General features: G+C 29.6%; 2 protein-coding genes across 4 annotated transcripts in view; both read left to right on the top strand.

Moving 5' to 3' along the window:
* Positions 1 to 7,871, top strand: part of LOC135958236 (keratin, type I cytoskeletal 10) — a 42,016-nt gene extending 34,145 nt beyond the window's left edge. The window contains exons 4-7 of one of the 2 annotated variants that reach the window (XM_065509128.1): positions 3,376 to 3,698; positions 3,875 to 3,995; positions 6,286 to 6,480; positions 6,555 to 7,871. In XM_065509128.1, the coding sequence (XP_065365200.1) occupies positions 3,376 to 3,698; positions 3,875 to 3,995; positions 6,286 to 6,480; positions 6,555 to 6,620 (705 nt within the window). In that variant the 3' untranslated portion in view covers positions 6,621 to 7,871. Of the gene's footprint in view, positions 1 to 3,375; positions 3,699 to 3,859; positions 3,996 to 6,285; positions 6,481 to 6,554 lie in introns of both variants that reach the window. The other variant, XM_065509127.1, reaches the window with a different exon arrangement.
* Positions 7,872 to 12,566: 4,695 nt separating this feature from the next.
* On the top strand, positions 12,567 to 17,887 carry LOC135958996 (transcription factor 15). 2 transcript variants are annotated; one of them, XM_065509969.1, is made up of 3 exons: positions 12,567 to 12,892; positions 12,966 to 13,096; positions 17,731 to 17,887. In XM_065509969.1, the coding sequence occupies exons 1-3, from the start codon at positions 12,756 to 12,758 to the stop codon at positions 17,850 to 17,852; spliced, it is 390 nt and encodes a 129-aa protein (XP_065366041.1). In that variant the 5' UTR covers positions 12,567 to 12,755; the 3' UTR covers positions 17,853 to 17,887. The 2 variants fall into 2 exon arrangements, with proteins under 2 accessions (XP_065366041.1, XP_065366040.1); XM_065509968.1 differs by having other exon boundaries at positions 12,569 to 12,892; positions 12,957 to 13,096.
* The last annotated feature ends 2,054 nt before the right edge of the window (positions 17,888 to 19,941 follow it).

Raw genomic sequence — 19,941 nt, 5'->3', positions numbered from 1 at the left:
TAGAAAATACTGTTATAAACAAGATTTTCAATAGAGAATACTGTTATACACAAGATTTTCTATAGGAAATACTGTTATACTTAAGAAAATACTGTTATACACAAAATGTTCTATTAAAAATACAGTTATACTCAAAATTTTGAATTGCCAATACTGTTATACTTAAGATTTTCCATAGGAAATACTGTTATACACAAGATTTTCTATAGAGGGTACTGTTATACACAAGATTTTCTATAGGAAATTCTGTTATACTTGAGAAAATATTGTTATACTCTAGATTTTCTATTTTCTTAAGAAAAAAAACTGTTATACAAAATATTTTCCATTGAAAATACTGTTATATTCTAGATTTTCCAATGAAAATACTATTATACTCTAGATTTTCTATAGAAAATACTGTTATACTCTAGATTTTCTATAGAAAATACTGTTATACTCTAGATTATCTATTGGAAATACTGTTATACACAAAATTTTCTAAAAAAAAATCCAGCTATACTCAAGATTTTCTATTGCAAATACTGTTATACCTAAGATTTTCTATAGAAAATACAGTTATACTCTAGATTTTTTATAGAAAATACTGTTATATTCTAGATTTTCTGTAGAAAATACTGTCATACTGAAGCTTTTCTGTAGAAAATACTATTATACTCATGATTTTCTTCTGAATTTTCTACAGGAAATACTTAATACTTCTTAATATGAAATAGTATCAAAAAATAGTACGATCGTATACACTTTTCCATCCCTGATAACGGTATTTCAATAGGGTTACCAGATGTAAAGAATAACAAGAATGTAGGCATAGGCTTAAAATATAACGAATAGTTTGAAATTTTTAACATGTAGATTTTTTTAAATTTAACAATAGATATTGTTTGAGGTATATATATAGATATATTTTGGTAATATTACCATTTCAAAACAAGGAATGTTTTCCACTTTAATTAATTTGGAAAAAGTCATTTATCAATTATCAGTCAAACTTTTACTTACCATTTCATGACGAATAAATTCTAGCAACACTGTATTTTTTGCTATATTAGAGATCGATTTTAGGTTGAGAATTAAATTCAAATCGTTAACTAATTGTGCAAACCTGATAATTCCCCTTTTTATATATTCGAACGAATAATAAAAATATTTAATATTTGTAAATAAATTTTATAAAACCTTTAACATTTCAAACTTTAAAATACCCTTATTTAACGATCTAAACAATATTGATCACAGAAACCGAAATTTGTCATATGTTTTATTTTAAAAAGCTTAAGATTGTATAATGTAAATAAACATTGATTTGAGATATTCTGGTAAGAACTAGGAATCGCTTGAATCTCTTACGATACATCGAATCAAATTGGCCATCAAGCACATGCAATTATTATTTACACAAGACACAACCGAACAAATGTCATTAAAATTTTCTTCACACAATTGTTGTTGTAGCAAATCGATGATCAAGCTAATATGATTATATCAAAACTTTTGCGCGCCTTGGGACCCACTATATTGCGTACCGCCGTACAAGGTAATACCGCCAATAGAGCAAGAGCTACCTTTGATGCGGATTTCGATGATGATGATGACAATAGCAGCAGCAGCGGTAGTACCTCTTCGTCTAGCAGTGGTACTAAGGTTTCTATAGAATTGCCCACCTTTGAGCCCGAAGATGATAATGAGGTAGATAGTGGTGATAAAACTACTACAACTACTGAATCCACAAAATGTGAGTGGCATGGCAACTACAGATAATGTTTGCTACAACAACTTTAAACAATTAAATTTAAGCGTTATTCAAAAATTAGAGTATTTTGAAATTAAAGCATTGCCTTATTAAATTACTTATATGTATTTGTGTGTTAATATGGCAATGCTTTTAAAAATATTTCCTATTCTCTTTATTTTGAAAATTTCGCTTATTTCTTGCCTTCAAACAATTGGTTTTTAATAAAATTTCTCTTTTTTTTATTGGAATTTTTTTTAAACAGAATTTCTTTAAATTACACACTCTGAAAATAATTGGCAGTAAACAAACAAGCATCATCAAAAAAACAACAAAATTTTTTCTTAAACACAACAACAACTACACCTCAAATACTGAAATAAAATTTACTAAAAAATAAAAAAAAAACACCAAATAAATCAAACAACAAAAAATTTCTTTTCCGTTTAACGAAGAGTCTATAACTCTGTTTCCTCTAACACTATTTGTTAACTCATGTTTAATAATAATTAATTTCTTTCACCCTTTTAAGCTTAGTTTAAGTTTAGTTTTGTTTTACTAGGGAATTATTTTTCTTTTTTGTATCTCTACACTATTATTGTAAAATTTTATTGTATATGTTGTACTCTTAGTTCCTTTTAAAACAAAATTGGCTTATTATTTTTATAAGGAAAATTCTAGACAAAAAAAAAAATTAACCATTTGAATGATCATGAATGATTTCTCATGCTTTTTGTTTTCTCTTTTCTCTTTTTTTCTTTTTCATGCGCATACTACATATAAAATAATAAAAAAAAATATCTCAAAAAATATCAACTTGTGAAATAACTCTTTAAACAAAAATCAATCAATCGTTTAAATCAAAAATGAAAATCCATCAACCACAAATGCAAAAATAATCAAACTATATATAAAACAAAATCAAAAATTAATCAATTGATTAAAAATGTATACAAAATACATCATTATGCACGTGCATTCATTTTAAAAATGTAATTTAAACAACTAATAACATAATTTGTATAAAATTTTTTTATATTTTTTTTGTTTGGTTTTGAAAATTCATTAAATGAAAACAAAATTGCCACACATTTTTATATATAACTACATATATGCATATTGTAATGTACACATGAACACTGTATCACCAAAACACTTGTTATATTTTTGCACAATATCCTGCTCGTTTCAATCTATCTCTCTCTATCTCTGCCTCTGTCTCTCCCCATATATCTATCATTATCATAACCTCTCCCTCCTATACATTCCCATATATCTCTTTGATAACTATCCTCTCTACTCCCTCCTGTGTATGTGCCTCTCTCTTTTTTACTAAACAACTTTTGCACGTTATTATAACAAAAACAACAATAACTACACTATCCACAAATGGCAAACTCCCCAAAAAACAAAAAATATTAAACATTAAAATGGCAACCTTGGTTTCCCGCCCCCACCCTTTAATAAAAAATAAACGGTATTACGCGCTCGTTTGAAAACAACAACAACAACTAAAATGAAATAATTAATGCACGAAATTATTTTTCAAAATCAAAATCAATACGAATCGAATCGAATACAATTTGTTTTCGATTTACTTCGATGCTTGCATTATTAATGTCGATTTAATTCGCATTTAAAAGAATGGTGCCACTGATACACAAATTGATTTATCGGCCATTAACAAACAATTGGAAGAAACCATACGCGTTGCCAGACAAGTCAAAGAAGCTGAAGCCGCCGCCCAAGCTGTAGCCGCTCTCCAACAACCAGCTCAACTTCCCATACCCTCGCCCAAAATAGAAGAGACCATACAATTGAGTTTCAACAATGAATTGAACAATCTCGATAAGCCCAAATCGATTAGCAACGAACTGCAATTAAGCGATTCCAAGTCACCAGCCATCGATGAATTGACTTTGGATTCAAATGAAGATACTGCCGATTTGGATGATAGAAACAAGAGGTATTTATATTAGTGTTTAAAGTAATTGATTAGCATTTCGAATTTCCATACACATTTACAATTGCAATTGGCTTTTAAGAAAGAAAAAATGTACACACTCTTCCAAATTTTGGGTAACACAACACTATTGTTTTTTTTTCCAAACAAATTCTCATGTTTAGCAATATTTTCAAAAGGTTTTTGCAATTCGGCGGTGCCGGTCTAGCTGGCGGCGCTAGCGGTGGCTCAAGTGCCGGTGGTGCTGGAGGTGCAGGCGCCCCTGGAGGTTCCGGTAACTTCTTATTCGATATTGTCAGAGTAAGTAAAATTATTGGCACTTCAATAACACTAAGTACGTAGGATACTACTTATTTTTTGAACAAAAAAATGTTTTTCATCAAAATCTATAGAAATTTTCATGAGTTTTAAACAATTTTCGAAGCACTTTTTTCCACTCCGAACAAGTATTTGTTAATCCATACATATAAAGAGCCTCAAAAGTGAGTAAACACCTTATAATAATTGATTTTTTTTTTAAAATAATGAAAATCCTTAAATCTATCCATCGATTAAAATTAAAAAGTTTCAGGAGATTGGGCTGAATAATAGATTTGGTTCTGAAAAAAAAGATTTAAGTCGGACTATAATGATTTTCATGATCTTAAAAAAATATAACTGGTGTTTATTCACTTTTGAGGCTTTCTGTACATGAAAGGATCCATCTAGCGAACAAATTATTTATTGTGACTCTCATTAAGCCTTGTTGGGGATCAAACTGATCTTACACTTAACTTGTTTTTAGAATTTTCAGCTTAATTTAAGATTGATTCAATATTTTCTATTGGCTTAGATTAAAATTAATTTAGGAATCAACAAGATTGATTTGATTTCAGCTCGTATTCATATTTGAAAAATATTTTTTAACCAAAAATATTTCTTTAAAAAAAAATTTTTTCGGTTTTTTTTTGGACGGGGTATTAATTTCCTTTTTTCAACCCCTCGATCCGAGCCTGATGAAGAGTATATAAGATTTGGCACAGCCGAATATAGTTCTTTTCTGATAAATATTGTTGATTTTTCGAAGCAATCCTGTTTTCTCTCTGAGTCTTAAAATCACCAATCAAAAACCATTAAGCCTCAAATCAGATCCCTTATTTGAGCTGACTTTTCTCATGGTTGAAGTTATTTTTTTCATTAAATACTTGAAGCAAAATTGGTAATTTGCCATTCCGAATTGATCATTTAACATTGCTAAAGGAACAGCGACAACAAGTCTAGCTTTTCAAGCTATTTCCTTCTGCACGAACAGCTTTTGTTTTATTTGGAGACGAGGCTGTGCTGCGATCTCATTAGTTTCAGGTTCACATGCATAGTTCCAGCGATCGCCTTTGGATTATTTCGTAGCGATTACCTAATTGTAAAGCTGTGATCGGCATAATTACAACATGGAATGTAGATTATAATACGATCCCAGCAGTTAAGCAAGTAGTCAATATATCGCTTCAATATATCGCTTGGCTGAATCCAGTTTATATATTTTAGATCATTTGACACGAATGTGCTCTTTGTAGTGTAGAGAGAAGTCAATTGGTTACTTTATACATCCCATCTAGCGTGAATACAATTGTCACTTAAGTGTTTTTAAGTAATCTAGAGTGTAGTCACTTTAAACTTTTTGTGAGTAATTCGTACAAATTGTGTTGATATAGTTCTCATACAGTTTGCTTAAGTATACCGAGTTCTCATGTAACCTAGCGTGAATTCAATTGTCACTTTAGTGTCTCTAAGTAACCTATAGTGTAATATTAGTTATTTTAGCCACCAAAAGTATTCTATTGGAGAGTTGTCGGAGTAAATTTTGTTTACAAGAAATCAGTTATTGGACTGTCTATGAGATGTCTTTTTAACTGACTATTTGATGTGAATAAGCAGCCGTAGATGTTCCAATAACTACACAAAGAAAGCAGATTCGTGATAGCAACCGAATTTGTTGTCAATCGAATGATTCTAGCTTAGTGGCAGAATTATACAGTTGTGGCTACAACATTTTAGAAGGGGTAACAAAAGTTTGGTTGCTTCAACCGAAATTCTTCTTTATCAACTGACTTTCTGTTGATAGAACCGAAAAATTTTATATGTGCAACCAAATTGGCAACAAATTCGGTTGCTACTACGAATCTGTATTCTCTGTGTAGCTAGGTAGCTGATCAAGTAACCAGTTAGGTAGCTAGTAAGGTTAAAATAAATAGTCACGTAGCTAGTTATGTAACTAGTTGCCTCCCAAAATGTTATGTAAAATCACTAGTTCGGAACAGTCTCCTAGAACTGCTAGGATGATATGCACTTTCTTTTTCTGTTGTAATCTGATGAGCTTTTAATTGTTTGTTTTTTATTTGGTAATTTTAATGAACTTCGTTAATGAACTTCGTTTTGCTAACTGATAAATAACCGACAATGTTCTTCCCCTAATAGCTATGAGAGCTGTAAAATCACAAATATCACGGCATATCCGATCATAAGTAGCAATCCTCGTACTATTAAAATTTCCAACTACTCAACATTCATAGGAACAATTTTTTATAATTTTTCTTTCCCTGTAATTTTTTAGCTTTTCTCTGGTAGTGTGCAAACTCAAGCTGGTGATGAAGCAGCGAACAGTGTAAGCGGCTCCTCGGACAGTGATTCCGATAGTGATAGCAATCGTTCTAATGACGGTTACACGGAAGGTATTCCCGGCCCTGTTACCAGATTAGTCGTTTTAGCCAACCGAGGTTTGGCCAATTTGGTACAAGATTTGATTTTGGTAAGTTCAACAAAAATATCTCAACAATTTACAGCACAAACTAATCACAAATTTTTCTTCATTTTATTCCTTAGCGTGTGGCTGCCACAAGTGAGAAATTCGTTAACTTCAAGGCCAAACTTATCACAGCTCTCATTTAAATAGTCTTTTGCTCTGTTCACACACTTACTTCTTACTATCAACAAGATGTTCATTTCAAAATTAGTCAAATTTTTCCTTTTGTCTTCTATACAAAACAACGAAATTTTGTTTTCCTGTTCAACAATCGTATTTAGTTTAATTTATTTTTTTTTGCTAAAACCACGAAAAAAACAATATTAATTGGTAAATTACAAACAAAGAAAATCAATTCACACAAACTTTATCTCACACTATTCATCACTATTTTTTTTTTTTATTTTATTTATTAAAATCGAAACAAACTACAAAACAAATTGTAGCTAGTTTGTTTGAAAAAATAAAAATTTGAAAATACTATTACTAACAATAGGTAGATAAACAAACGATCGTAGCCTATATATTTTGTAGTATGCTGCTTGTAAATATGAAATGCCTTTTTTAATTATTCTTGTAGTATTGTTTTTTTATATTTTTTTATAATTTTTCCTATTTTGTAAAAGTTTCCTTATGGATTTTTTCTTAAAAACAAACACAAAACCAATAAAAAATATACATGACTGTGGTGTTTTATAAACTATTATTACTATTAATTTGTTCCCAGTTTGTAAACGTAAAGAAAGAATCAAAATCCATCATTAAAATTAAAACAAAAACGTAGAATTTTGTAGTTACTTTCATTTAGTTTTCAGTAGCAGTTAATTATCATTAAAAAAAAACATGTAAAACATTTTACATTTCACACTGTTAACAGAAATCTGCTTAAACTTTGAAGTTGTTGTTAAACGTTCTATAAATTCCTTAGTTTTACTGCTAAAGTTTAAAGAGAATTAAAAGAAAAGAATTGCCCTTTTAAAGAAAAAATCTTAAGTTAATTTTTTTTTGATATTATGTTGGAATTGTTTTTTTTTTATAAGTGTAAGTCATTTTTTTTATTTTATTAGCTTTTAAGTTTTGTAAAAATGTATCCTTAATTTCCTAAAAAAAAAGAAAACATATACCAAGTTAAATTAGTTTCCGTTTGAAATAATTGTTTTACAACTATGGTATGGAATTTTATATTTCTTTCACACTTTTTTTTATTTACTTAAAGTAAAATATTCATTGTAATAATTGTAGCTGCTTATTTTTGTCTGTGTATAACCATCCCTTTCTTAAAAATTTTCTTTTTATACTGTTTTTGTAATTACTCTTATTGTCTCTTATTAATTTTTAAGTGTTGTAAATAAAAATAAATAAAATTTAGTTAAAAATAAATATAAAAAAAATATAAATCTAAATGAGTGTTTATTTTCATTGTGGGATTTTTGGGCAATGTTGTTAGGACACTTTTGTAACATGTGTCAAAATATTTAGCTCTGACTTGAGTCAAGTGTCAATCACTTGAACCATCAAATAAATATTTGTGTTTGTAAATCAGCACATGTTCCAAAGAATACAAAGAATAAAAACGAATATATAGTTTTTTAGATTTACTTTTCTTATATCCTTGAGACACAGCAAAATGATGTTGGAAGTTTTTCAAAGTGTATGACGTTTTCCTGACTTATTCCCAGTAGTTCTACATTAATTACAATAGAAGGCAATGTATCTCTTTTAAACAATAATTTTCACGAATGTATAATAACTCGGCTAGGACATGCAAATGTTAAACTAACTAGTTATGTTTATAATTCTGTAACCCCAATGATAGTTGAATCACTAGTTCAAGGAACTTTGTCCGAACTGCTGGGTTAACACTCGTACCATAGATCTCATTCTAAATGTCCTCCTACACGGAGAGAAAATAAATGGTTGCCACAACTATGCAATGTTCTACGTAGCATAAATGTTTATCGCAAACGAATTCATGGTTAAATGCATTTTATTTTAGTAATAACTTATTATACCCTTCACCATAAGTTGTAATTTCTATATTTTTCATTTGCCACTCTATAATGTATATACATTCTGGATCGTTATAGATAGCGCAGTCGATATAGCCAAGTCTGTCTGTCCGCCCGTCTCTATGTTGAAAACATCGACTTCATTAATACGAAATTAGAATTCTTTGGTCAATTCAGAGGGTCATGTCATATTGTCATAATGTCCTAATATTTCACGACTCGGCAGCTCGGCTTATCCGACTATTAGGCGTTCGGCGCAGGTCTCTGCTAGTTGGTTACGATAACACAATAAACCTAGCATACAGTGTAGTATTATTTCAGGAAATGTTTTGCTTGAAAGTCAATAACAACATTTTTAATCCATTGTGAAATATTAGGACAATGTGACATGATAAGAGACCTTGTGAATTGACCAATTATATTTGAAGACTCAAACGTGTGTTCATTTGAAAATAATATTAAGTTAAACAAGTAAGATAGCTATATTCGGCTGTGCCGAATCTTATATACCCTTCACCAAATTATACTTCAAAATACAAATTTTTAAAACTTTTAGGTAAACAAAAATTTTTCCCAATGTTGATATTTTAATTTTTCTAAAAATTTTTTTTTACGAATTTTAAATATTTTTTTTTAAATTTTAAAAAATTTTTTGTTTAAATTTTATAAATCTAAAAAAAAAATTTTTTTGTTTAAATTTAAAATTAATTTTTTTTTATTTTTGGTGAAAAAAAAAATTCGGTTTAAAATTTTTTTTCCGATTTTGACCCATTGTATGTCCAACTTATTATTAAATTTCAGTAAAAGTTTCAGACTATATTTAAAATTACCCGGACTATAAATTCTGAACAGGTTTTACTTAAAATTAATAACAGTAAGGAAATTGGGCTCATTAGCCATAATATGGTCAAAAAATTAATTTTTCTTGAAAATCGCAAAATTTAAATCGCAGGTACGGAAAAACTGTAAGAGGTATTGACATAATTTTTTCATATTTTTATTCCCTATTATGATCTAAATAAATCCCAATGTGATGATCAAAAAATTCTGAAATTTGTTTAACAAAATTTTGAAAATTTTGAAAATGGAGATTCAAAACAGCCGTTAAAAAAAATAATTTTTTTGGGCCATACCTGCGAATAGGTTAACGGAATCCTACGAAGACAAAAACTCATACACAAGTAAATACGGATATATTTTAAATAAAAATAACTCTTATATTAATTTTTCTCAAAATATGTTAATTTTTTTCCAAAATTTCTTGTTCAAGTGGCCTGAGACATGTTAATGGTCTGGCGAATTTGTAATAACTTTATCATTTATTAACCAAATTTTGTCATATATATCTCATTACAACGATAATTACGTACACATTTCGATTATTTTGCATTCAATTGCAAAAGTATTTATTTAGTAGCAACATTTTTACAAAAACTGAAATATTTGCATTTTTTTCGAATTTTGTCGATAATACAGCTTTTGAGTCATTTTGACCCAAAGGAGATACAGGGTTAATTTCCCAAAAAAAATTTAATGTAATATTCATTAATACAAATAAATCTACATATTTCTAGAAAACAATGCAGAAAGTTAACGAGTTTCACCTATTTATTTCATATAAATAGTAAAATTTTGCATATATCTGAACTTGACCTCGATGCGCGTCCAGAAAATAAGAACAAGAACAACGAATGTTATCAATTTCGGTATTTTGATACCAGTTTTTGCCTGTGTGTACTTCTTGTGGTTTCGTCTAAATTGGATTTAATGTTACGATTCAGAAACCGCTCTGCTGATGAGTTTGAATCAATTATCGGCGTTGGTCTGTAATTTTGAAGAAATTTTTGTAAGGTTTCTTGACCTTTACATATTAATTATTTCAAATCGGTAAATATTTAACCCTGCACAGATGAGTTAGTTCTAAATCCACTATAAATAACATTTTACATCGAATTTCTTTACTACTGCAACAATTTCTCACTGCAATGATTTAAGATGAAAAATTACACATATTTAAGTTTAATTTAAAAGAAAAACAAATTCATTTTAATTAATTTATCTTAAAGAACATCAGCAATTTTAATTAAATAAATCGTTGCATCTGCCCAGCAAGCAAAAATACATAAACTTGAACAAATATACACACGCACAATAAACAGTGAATATTTGTAGAATGTTAGAATAATAAAATAAAGAAGATAATTAAGACACATGATAAAACATATTTAAGATCTGCTAGGCAGATCTTGAGCCAACAAAGCGTCATATGAGGGATGTTTTGCATTACTTCTTCAATTTGAAAAAAAGTGCCGCTGAAGCACACCGATTGCTCACCAAAGCTTATGGTGAATGTGTTACATCGGTTTCAAAGTGCGAAAGATGGTGATGATTTTGACACGGAAGACAAAGATCGCCCAGGTCAACAAAAAAGGTTAAAGACCAAACTCAACGAGAACTTGCAAAATCATTGGAAGCTACTCAAGCAGCAATTTAAAATCGTTTGCGAGTAGCAGGATTCATCAAAATGTTCGAACAATTGGGTACCATACGAATTGAAGCCGAGAGACATTAAACAACGATTTTGCATGCCCGAAATGATGCATGAACGCTACAAAAGTAAATAATTTTTGCACCGAATCATTACTTACGATTAAAAATTTAACAATTACAATAACCCGAAACGTAAGAGATCGTATGTGAAGCCCTGGCAACCAGACGAATCGACACCAAAGCCAAATATCCATGCCGCTAAGGCAATGTTCGTTTGAAGCGAGTATTGGCCGAAAAACGCCCAGAATATTCAGTCAGACATGAAACAGTAATATTCCATTATGACAACGCCGGCACATGTTGCAATACCGGCTTGATTCTTTCTTGGCCTCAAAAGATGAGCAATTCTTTTAGCTCGGAATCCATATGTTGCCAGAAAGCAGGTTAAAGGTCATGGCTAACAATCGTCAATACTTTGAATAAATTTATATTGTACAAATGTTTCAAAATAAAAGCTACAAATTTGAAAAAATCCCGCAATTTTAAGTCATAGGGAAAAATTATTTGTATCCACTGTTTTCGAAAGTTCATTCCTGGGAAAAAACATTCGGTTGATACAGCTTTCGCTGGATTGACAATCTTTAGACGAGTGAGACTTGGGCGTTACGAAGCGTAGATTCAATTGTCATTGGAAAGGTCCCTGATAGTTATGAGTGGCGACCACTGATATAGAGTATATTTTCCTGCAAATACAGGTTTTTGTCAAGTAATATCAAGGGTAACTTGATCAATTAAATGTTGTGAAAACAAACTTCAAAATATCTGTAATATCTACCGGATAAGGAAACAACTTTCATTCATTATTTTACATTTATATTTATTTTCTAAATGAACTAATTTTTACTAGATATACAAATAAATGTACACTATCCCAAGAGCACTTCAAAAAATTGACCACCCATAAAAAAGAAATATGAAGCAAATAACACATTCCTAAGTGAACCACCCATTGATTTAGAACAATAAACCCATCCATAATACCAAATGACCACATAAGTACTAAACAAACATACATATTTAACTATTAAATGAAACATTATCCATTGATACGAGTAACCATACGAGTCCACAGTATTCTTACGAGAGTATATGATCATTCCATAAAAAAATTCCCATTGCTCATATGTATGTCTACTACACAAGTGTTTATGGACAATTTGTCGTCATTAATGACTTAATTCATTTTACAGTATTTTTTGTTTTTTTTTTGTTTAAGTAGTCGAATAGAGTGTGGATGCCACAAACAACAACAAATAATAATAATAAAAACATTTGATACATTTGAGTACAAAACAAAACAGTAGCCCAAGTACAAACAAAATAAAAATAACGCCAACAAAAATCTTATATATGACCATCTTCATCGCATCCCATCCCATCCCAGCCCAATCCTCACTTGTTCTGCTACTCTAAATGAAATAAATATTTAAAATAAAATACAAAAATTCTGTAGATTTTTTAAAAGCGATCAAACAAACAATATAAGTGTAGCTGAGAACAATGTAATATTTTCAGTCTTGTGGGAGAAAGCCAACCAACTAGTTAGTTACAAGGCAAAAGAAACAAAATTATAGAAATAAATATATGTATTTTTAATAGTTAAAACAAAAATATCATATCATACAAAACGGCAGAGAATAATAATTTAAATTAACAATAACAAAATACATACATACATACATATTTGAATTAATTAAAAACAACAGCATTAACAATTAACAAATGGAATTCTATACAAACTTCCCTCAAATGGAAATGTGTACAAATAGTCGCATTAGTCCCTCGGAGTCCGATTCATCGAATAGCACTGCCAAGCCCAGGCATGTTGTAAATGCTCGCGAACGTTGTCGCACTCAAAGGTATGTAATTCTGGGGATTTTTATATTTTATATTAATTTTTTACATCAATAATAAATTGATTAGTTTTTCCAGTGTTAATTCGGCTTTCAATACATTACGCACTTTAATACCCACCGAACCATACGATCGCAAACTATCTAAAATCGAGATATTACGTTTGGCTAAAAGTTATATAGCTCATTTGGATGCGGTTATTGTAACAGGTATGTAAATCTGTCCTATGTATTTGTGTTCAACATATTTTGATTGGAGTAACAGTCAGAAATCAGTAATTTATTGAATCTGCATGTACTTCCTAGACCTTACCATTAGTATTCAAATCCTATAAATAAAAACTATATCTCGGTTGAGAGCCATGAAAGTCAAGTTGTCCTCAACCTAACAACAAGAATTCAAAGCTTAAAACTAGCTTTTATTTTGAAACATTTGTACAATATAAAAATTTATTCAAAGTATTGGCCATTATTAGCTTTGCCCATTTCCTATCTTTCTGGCATAGTTTTAACAGGTATTGCAACATTTGGCCTAGCGTTGTCATGATGAAATATTTCGATTACATGTCTAGCCTCATATTGTGGGCGGTTTCCGGCCAATACTCAGATCAGTTGCGTTCGATGCAGGTTTCCTGTGATGATCTGGCTAGATTTCAGCAGCTCTTAATTTGGATTTGGAGTCGATTCTGATTGGGCGGGCTTCACATACTATCTCTTACTCTTCGGGTTATCGTAATGGATCCATTTTTCATCGCAAGTAATGATTCAGTGCAAAAATTGTTTTATTTTATAGCGTTCAAGCAGCATTTCAGATCAGAGTATGAAAACAAACAAAACATTTCGCAAACGTTTGCAAAATGTACAAAACAAATCAAAATTTTTATATTGTATTGTACACAGTGTAGCCAGATGTGGGGATTTGTCCCCAATTTGGGGATTTCAAGATTTTTTTGGGGACAGAATTTCGTGGGGAGGGATTTGGGGATTTTAACAAAATTTGGGGATTTACATCCATTCTTGGGGATTTTACATTTTTAGACATTAGCGGTATTCACAATGTAGAGTACTTGGCCCAGTAATAAAACAGAAGAGCTATTTATTGACAATTTCTAATCTATTTGGTTTTATATTTTGTTTAAATAATCATATTGATACGAAATTGTACTTGAATTCAAATATAACGATTTTAAGGGCTGATTTAAAAGTAGCATAATGCTTTCAAACAACAGTGCTGTAATGGCAAACTGTAACATATCTGTGGGCATTATTAAATAAAAGCTTTCAGTTGACCATTGATCGTAAGTTGGCTACGCTGTTTGAATTCGAATATTCAGTTAAAGAACATTGTAGTAAGTACACCACAGATGGCGTATGATCTAGAATATTCGAACTTTGACAGTTAAAGAGTAATCTAGAGTGCAGATGGCAGTGTTATAAATAGTGGCAGAGGTTGCAGTAGTTAGTGAGTTTATCAGAGACGCTATTTGAATAAACATCAACTGAGTGCCTTAAAGTGTGCTGTATTTTTCAAGTGAATTCGTATACATTATAAAGTGTCTGTATTTCTGAGAATTTATAAACGTGTATAAAAAAAAAACATTGGGTGACTATTTAATTCTGTTGTACATTTTAAATAAATAAAGAGTTGTTACAATTTTCAAACTACTAAACGGCTTTTATTTGCAATCACAAGTATCCGGTTTATTTAAAGGAAATAAAGTAGCGTTTTGGAAAGGTTAAAACGTAACAATATTTTATTTCTTTCATTTCTTCAGAATTTGATGAAAAACACAAAAATTTTAGATTTTTCGTTTCCAGGACACTACTTTGATAATAAAAAAATTAAAAAAGGATTTCATCAAAAGTTCACAGATATTAAATTGTTTTAAATTTTTACTAAACACAGAAAGCTGAATCATTCTCTAGGAGCCAATTTTTGACTTCGTATTTAAAAAAATGTCAAAAAATTTCAGAAACATCCTCAAATTCAGAATTTATTCTAAAAAAAAGTTTTCAATGATGTTCGTCAACTTATCGTCGACCTGTAACTTAAGCTGGCCACACACGGTTGATTTGTGATTATGATTTGTTCGTGTTCGACATCTTGTTACTTGTTAATGGGGATGTGCGCGATAAAAATACAAATAATTGAAAATTTTCAATCACAAATCAGGCGAACAAATCATTCCGTGTGGGCCAGCTTTAGTCAGTTTTTGTCCGACTTTATATTTTTCAACGGGTTTGGAAAGAAAACTGATTACGTTTTAAAATACGGTGTATCTTTTGATACATTTGTAAGTTATAAGTATTGTTTTTGTTAAGAATATCTAAAAAAATAAACAAAATTTGATTTTGATAGCATTTCAATACTTATTTTGATATGAAAGCTTATACCAATGCATTGATATACATTTTTATTGCAATGTATAAAGAAAAGATAGTTCTTAACATGTCTTCTGTATATGTATATGAAAACTATTTGTGTTGAATTTTATTTGAGTTTGAAATATTTTTAAGAAATCTAAAAAAGTTTAATAACTTTTGCAAATATAAACCGATTTCGACAAGTAATGTTTATTTCTATATATTCTATTGTCTTTAAAACACTGTGTAAAAAAATAGGTTTTCATGGAAAAAAATTAAAATAACTTTGTTGAATATGAAAAACGACGAAAAAAATATGCAAAATGTATGAGTTAGAGGTACTAAAGTACTACTTAAAGCAGTTTTTTCAAAATAACTCAAAATTTTGAGGAAGTTTCAAAATCTTTGAAAACGGTTTTAGTATTCCCTCACCTAGGCCTACAACCACCATTGGGTCGCTTTTCAAGTTCTGACAAAAAGTTTTATTTTGTAGCAGAGTGTTATCTTTAAGTTCTATTTTAATACGACAATGAGTTTTTCAGTGCTTTTTTTAAATTATACTTAAATGGATTCCACTTCCGATGCTGTGAAATTATGGCTTATTTTGTCCATTTTTTACAAAATATTCTTTCTTTTTCTGGAATAAAAAATCGAATATTATAAAGCTCTTGATTTCTCAAGGAGTTATAAAAACTAATTCATACAAAAATCGGATAAACATCAAGAATTCTTTGGCAGGTTTCAAAGTAAAATGACATCTTCCAAACAACTTGTTCCAAAATCGATTTATTATGCCAGATTGCAACTTTAGTTTGTTAAACTCAACATAGTAAAATTTAGTATTAACAATATAATTTAATTTTTTTTATTGTGACAAAATTGGGGATTTCAATTTTGAAATGGGGATTTTTTGGGGACATCGACTTTCAGATTGGGGACATAAGGTAAACTTTGCCTGGCAACACTGATTGTACATGAGCAAAAACAAAACAAAAACTTTTCAAGTGACAAAGAGAGAAAACGAAACGATTAGCTTTTCACTCATCTGCATTATTTAATTTACCGTTACAATCGTACATTTGAGTACCAAACAGATAGAGAAACGTATTTTTTTATTCGTTTTGTTTTTTTTTTGTACTGTGTTCTCTATTATAATGAGTAAATCAATTACCAAACGATTGTTAATCGTTGTTTATCATATTGTTTCAATATTGTTCTAACTCTTTTCTTTTCTAGCTGCTGTACAGTTTGCGCTCATGAGCAAAAACAATACAAAACATAATAGGACAATCATTCTCATTGCATGTGTTTGGTTTTTGTTTTACTCACTGAAAAGTACAAAACAAAACGATAGCAAATGTTTCGATTTGTTTATTTCCGTACTCTGTTTCAGATATACAACGTCGTCTTTCAAGGTCTCTCAGGTTCAATTCGCTTGGTACCCAATTTCGATGCATTTGGATGAATCCTGCTGCTTCCAAACGTTTTTAAATTGCTGATTGAGTAGCTCTCAATGATTTTGCAAGCTCTTGTTGAGTTTGACAACAACCTTCATAGAGTAATGCTTCAAAATCTTTGTCTTCCGTGTCAAAATCGCCCAGTGAACCGCACAAACCATCACTAAACTCACCAGATAATAATTAAAGTACAAAACTTAAATGCTTTCAGAGTAATTAATTAAACAATAGAATGAAAATTAAAAGGTCCTTTTTTCCATGATAAAATATTTAAAGAAATACGAAAAAAATGTTACTGAAATAATTGGAATTACCACAACCGCTAAAATACCGTTAGTGAAATAATAGAAAATAGAGTTAGATCTAAAAAACCCTTATCGTTATTTTATAAATATATAAATAGGAAAATTGAAAGGAATTGTTCCATAACAAACTATTTAAAGGCAGTCGTTACCCCATTCAAAAAACGTCAGTAAAATAACAGGAATCACCGTAACCGTTACATTACTGTTACCGAAATAATCTCAAATAGTGTAAAATGAAAAATACCGTTACCATTATTCTTTAAAAAGTTTAAATTTTGAGAATACAAATTTATTGGACCCCAAATTTGAGTACAGACTTACTGGTACACGGCAAGTTGGGTTGTTTTTCATTCGTATTTTTGAAAATGAAAAACCGACTAAATTGCCTAGTGTGAAAGGGGTCTTGTTTTCCACAATTCAGTTTATTGAAATCTACAGAAGTTCAAAGTTATACAGTTATCATATTCATAATCAATTTTTAATTTTATAAAAGGTTTATAAAACGAAATTTCCATACAAAGTTTGTTTTATAAACCACAATAAATACAAAAATATATTATGAATAAGGGTGTTAAATCTGTAAGCGAGTGAGATATCATGTGAAAGCTGTTTCGCTCAATTTTTGGGCTATATATCCGTGAATTGATGATATATTTTTTTAGTTTTGTCAAATGTTTAAATTATTTAGTGAAACAAAATTTATTTTTTTTATTTTTAGGTAATAACGAAAAGCCTTGCAGCATCTACTCTACGGAAACACATCATCAGTGCAATGAAATAATAACGGATAGCAGAACTGCAATTTGTACATTTTGTGCCAATAACTATAACAAAAGTTAAAATAATAAACTAAATTTAAATTTATTTTTTTAAGTTTATAACGATAAAATTATTTATTATATGCATTTTTTGAATTTTATAAAGTAATAAACATTTTATTTTGTTGAAACACCCTGTTTTACATTTTTAAATACAACTCTGTTGTATAACACTTTTAATATTCATACATATGTATAACACTTAATGATTAGAAAAGTGTTGCCAGAAATTAAGATAAAAATCATCATCAAGGAATTTCAATTATAAATTATGTATTTGTTAAAAAAGAATTTTGATGGTTTTAAATTAAAAAAAAAAAACTAAACGGTTTGTATTTTAATTTGTTTTGCTGTTTATAGCTCTCTTAATTGCAATCATACAAACGTAAAACTTCGTTGTTTTTTTCTAGTTTAGGAGTTTATATGACTTAAAAGTCTTTATGTGTATTAGTAAATATCTCCTAGAATTAAATTGAATAGTTTTTTAAATAGACTTTCATCTGCTAAATAACATGGTAAAATTTTATAACACTGTAAACCAAAAACTATATTTTGAATCTTTTTCATTAAAAATTAAACAGAATAGAAGGAAATAATATAAAATTCTTCCCACTGAAAATTCTAAAATTTAACTAAACAATTAAAAATGTTGTATTCGTCTGTGCCAAATCTTATATACCCACCACTAACTTAATACGGGCACCGATTGTTGTGTGTTTGGCACAAAAACATTTATCTGGTTCATCCGATTAGTTTTCTGAACTATCGTGTAAACAAGAAATATATTTTTCAAAATGATTTCTTGGCAACCGGATTGATTTAACAATATTTCAATTTTCTAGGTGTATTTGTACTTCAATTGTTTTTAAACGTTGTGCGGACATTTTGTTCTAAACTGTTTTTGGTTGTACCGATTTTGTCCATTTCCTTCCTTCTAGGCCTTTACACTGCAGCCACACGATCAAGTTTTCCTTGATAGTCTTTTACATATATGTACTGTTTGTCAAAATTTACAAAAGTTGAAAGCTGCGATGTAGGCTGCACGCAACTTGATAACAATTTTAGTACAAATTGTGCAAAAAATGTAATCAGGTGTTTTCTTGATTGAAAATTAAAACACCAACTTGAATAAGAAATTGAATACAAGTTAGTTTCAATTTTTAAAAGTGTGAGTGTATTAAAACTTGAAAGGCAATATTATGGATATATGACAAATAATTTGATGGGGAGAAATCTGTTTTCCAGGTGTGGTCCTTATTGAGTAGATATGTATGTATAATTATGGATCGATAGTCATAAAATCCAATTGTAAGATTTTTGCATATTTGAAACAAATTTGGGTTTTCGGATTTGGGCCTTATATGGTAGCTATGAGCTATTAAGGGAGATCGTCATAAAATATTGTGTTTTGAGATCTATGTATTTGATACTAATTTTGGTTTAATTTGGTTCAATACCTTAATAACTATATTAATGGTTGTTTATATGATAGTTTTATGGTTGTTAAATTTTTCTCGGGAGTGGATCTTATATGGAAGCTATGGAATTATGGACTGATCGTCAAAAAGTGGAGTATATGACTCAAATATGGATCGATCCGAACAAATCATAGTTTTGTGATTTATTTTATATGCAACTTATTTTTGCTGAATTTTGAATGGTGTCCATTCATTCCGGGAAGAAATGTATATGGGGTCTTGGAAAAATCATGAACCGATTCTTACCATTTCCTACAGAGCTTGTACTTTTATCAAACGTGTGCTAAATTTTATGGTATTATATGCAATATATTTAAATAACATAGCAACAAATTTTTGAAAAATATCAAATATCCATTTTCAATACAAAACATTTCTGATCAACACAGAATATTTGGTGAAAATTTTATCCTTTCCTTGAAGCCCACCATGCCTTCAACAGACAGTCTGACCAACTCATCTTAGCATTTTGTAAATACCATGTATATATTTGGTTCCACGAACAATATTTCGATATGTTACAAACGGACTGACAAATCCAATATACCCCCTCATCTTTTTGCTGGTGGGTGTAAAAAAGTTTGTGTATTAATTGGCATCTCTGTATTGAACCCATCACTGATGCATAACTAA

This window comes from Calliphora vicina, chromosome 4 (assembly GCF_958450345.1).
Source record: "Calliphora vicina chromosome 4, idCalVici1.1, whole genome shotgun sequence".
In the NCBI taxonomy this organism is placed as follows: domain Eukaryota; kingdom Metazoa; phylum Arthropoda; class Insecta; order Diptera; family Calliphoridae; genus Calliphora; species Calliphora vicina.
Note: the sequence above shows the minus strand (reverse complement) of the source record. Positions and strands in the feature narration are given on the sequence as shown.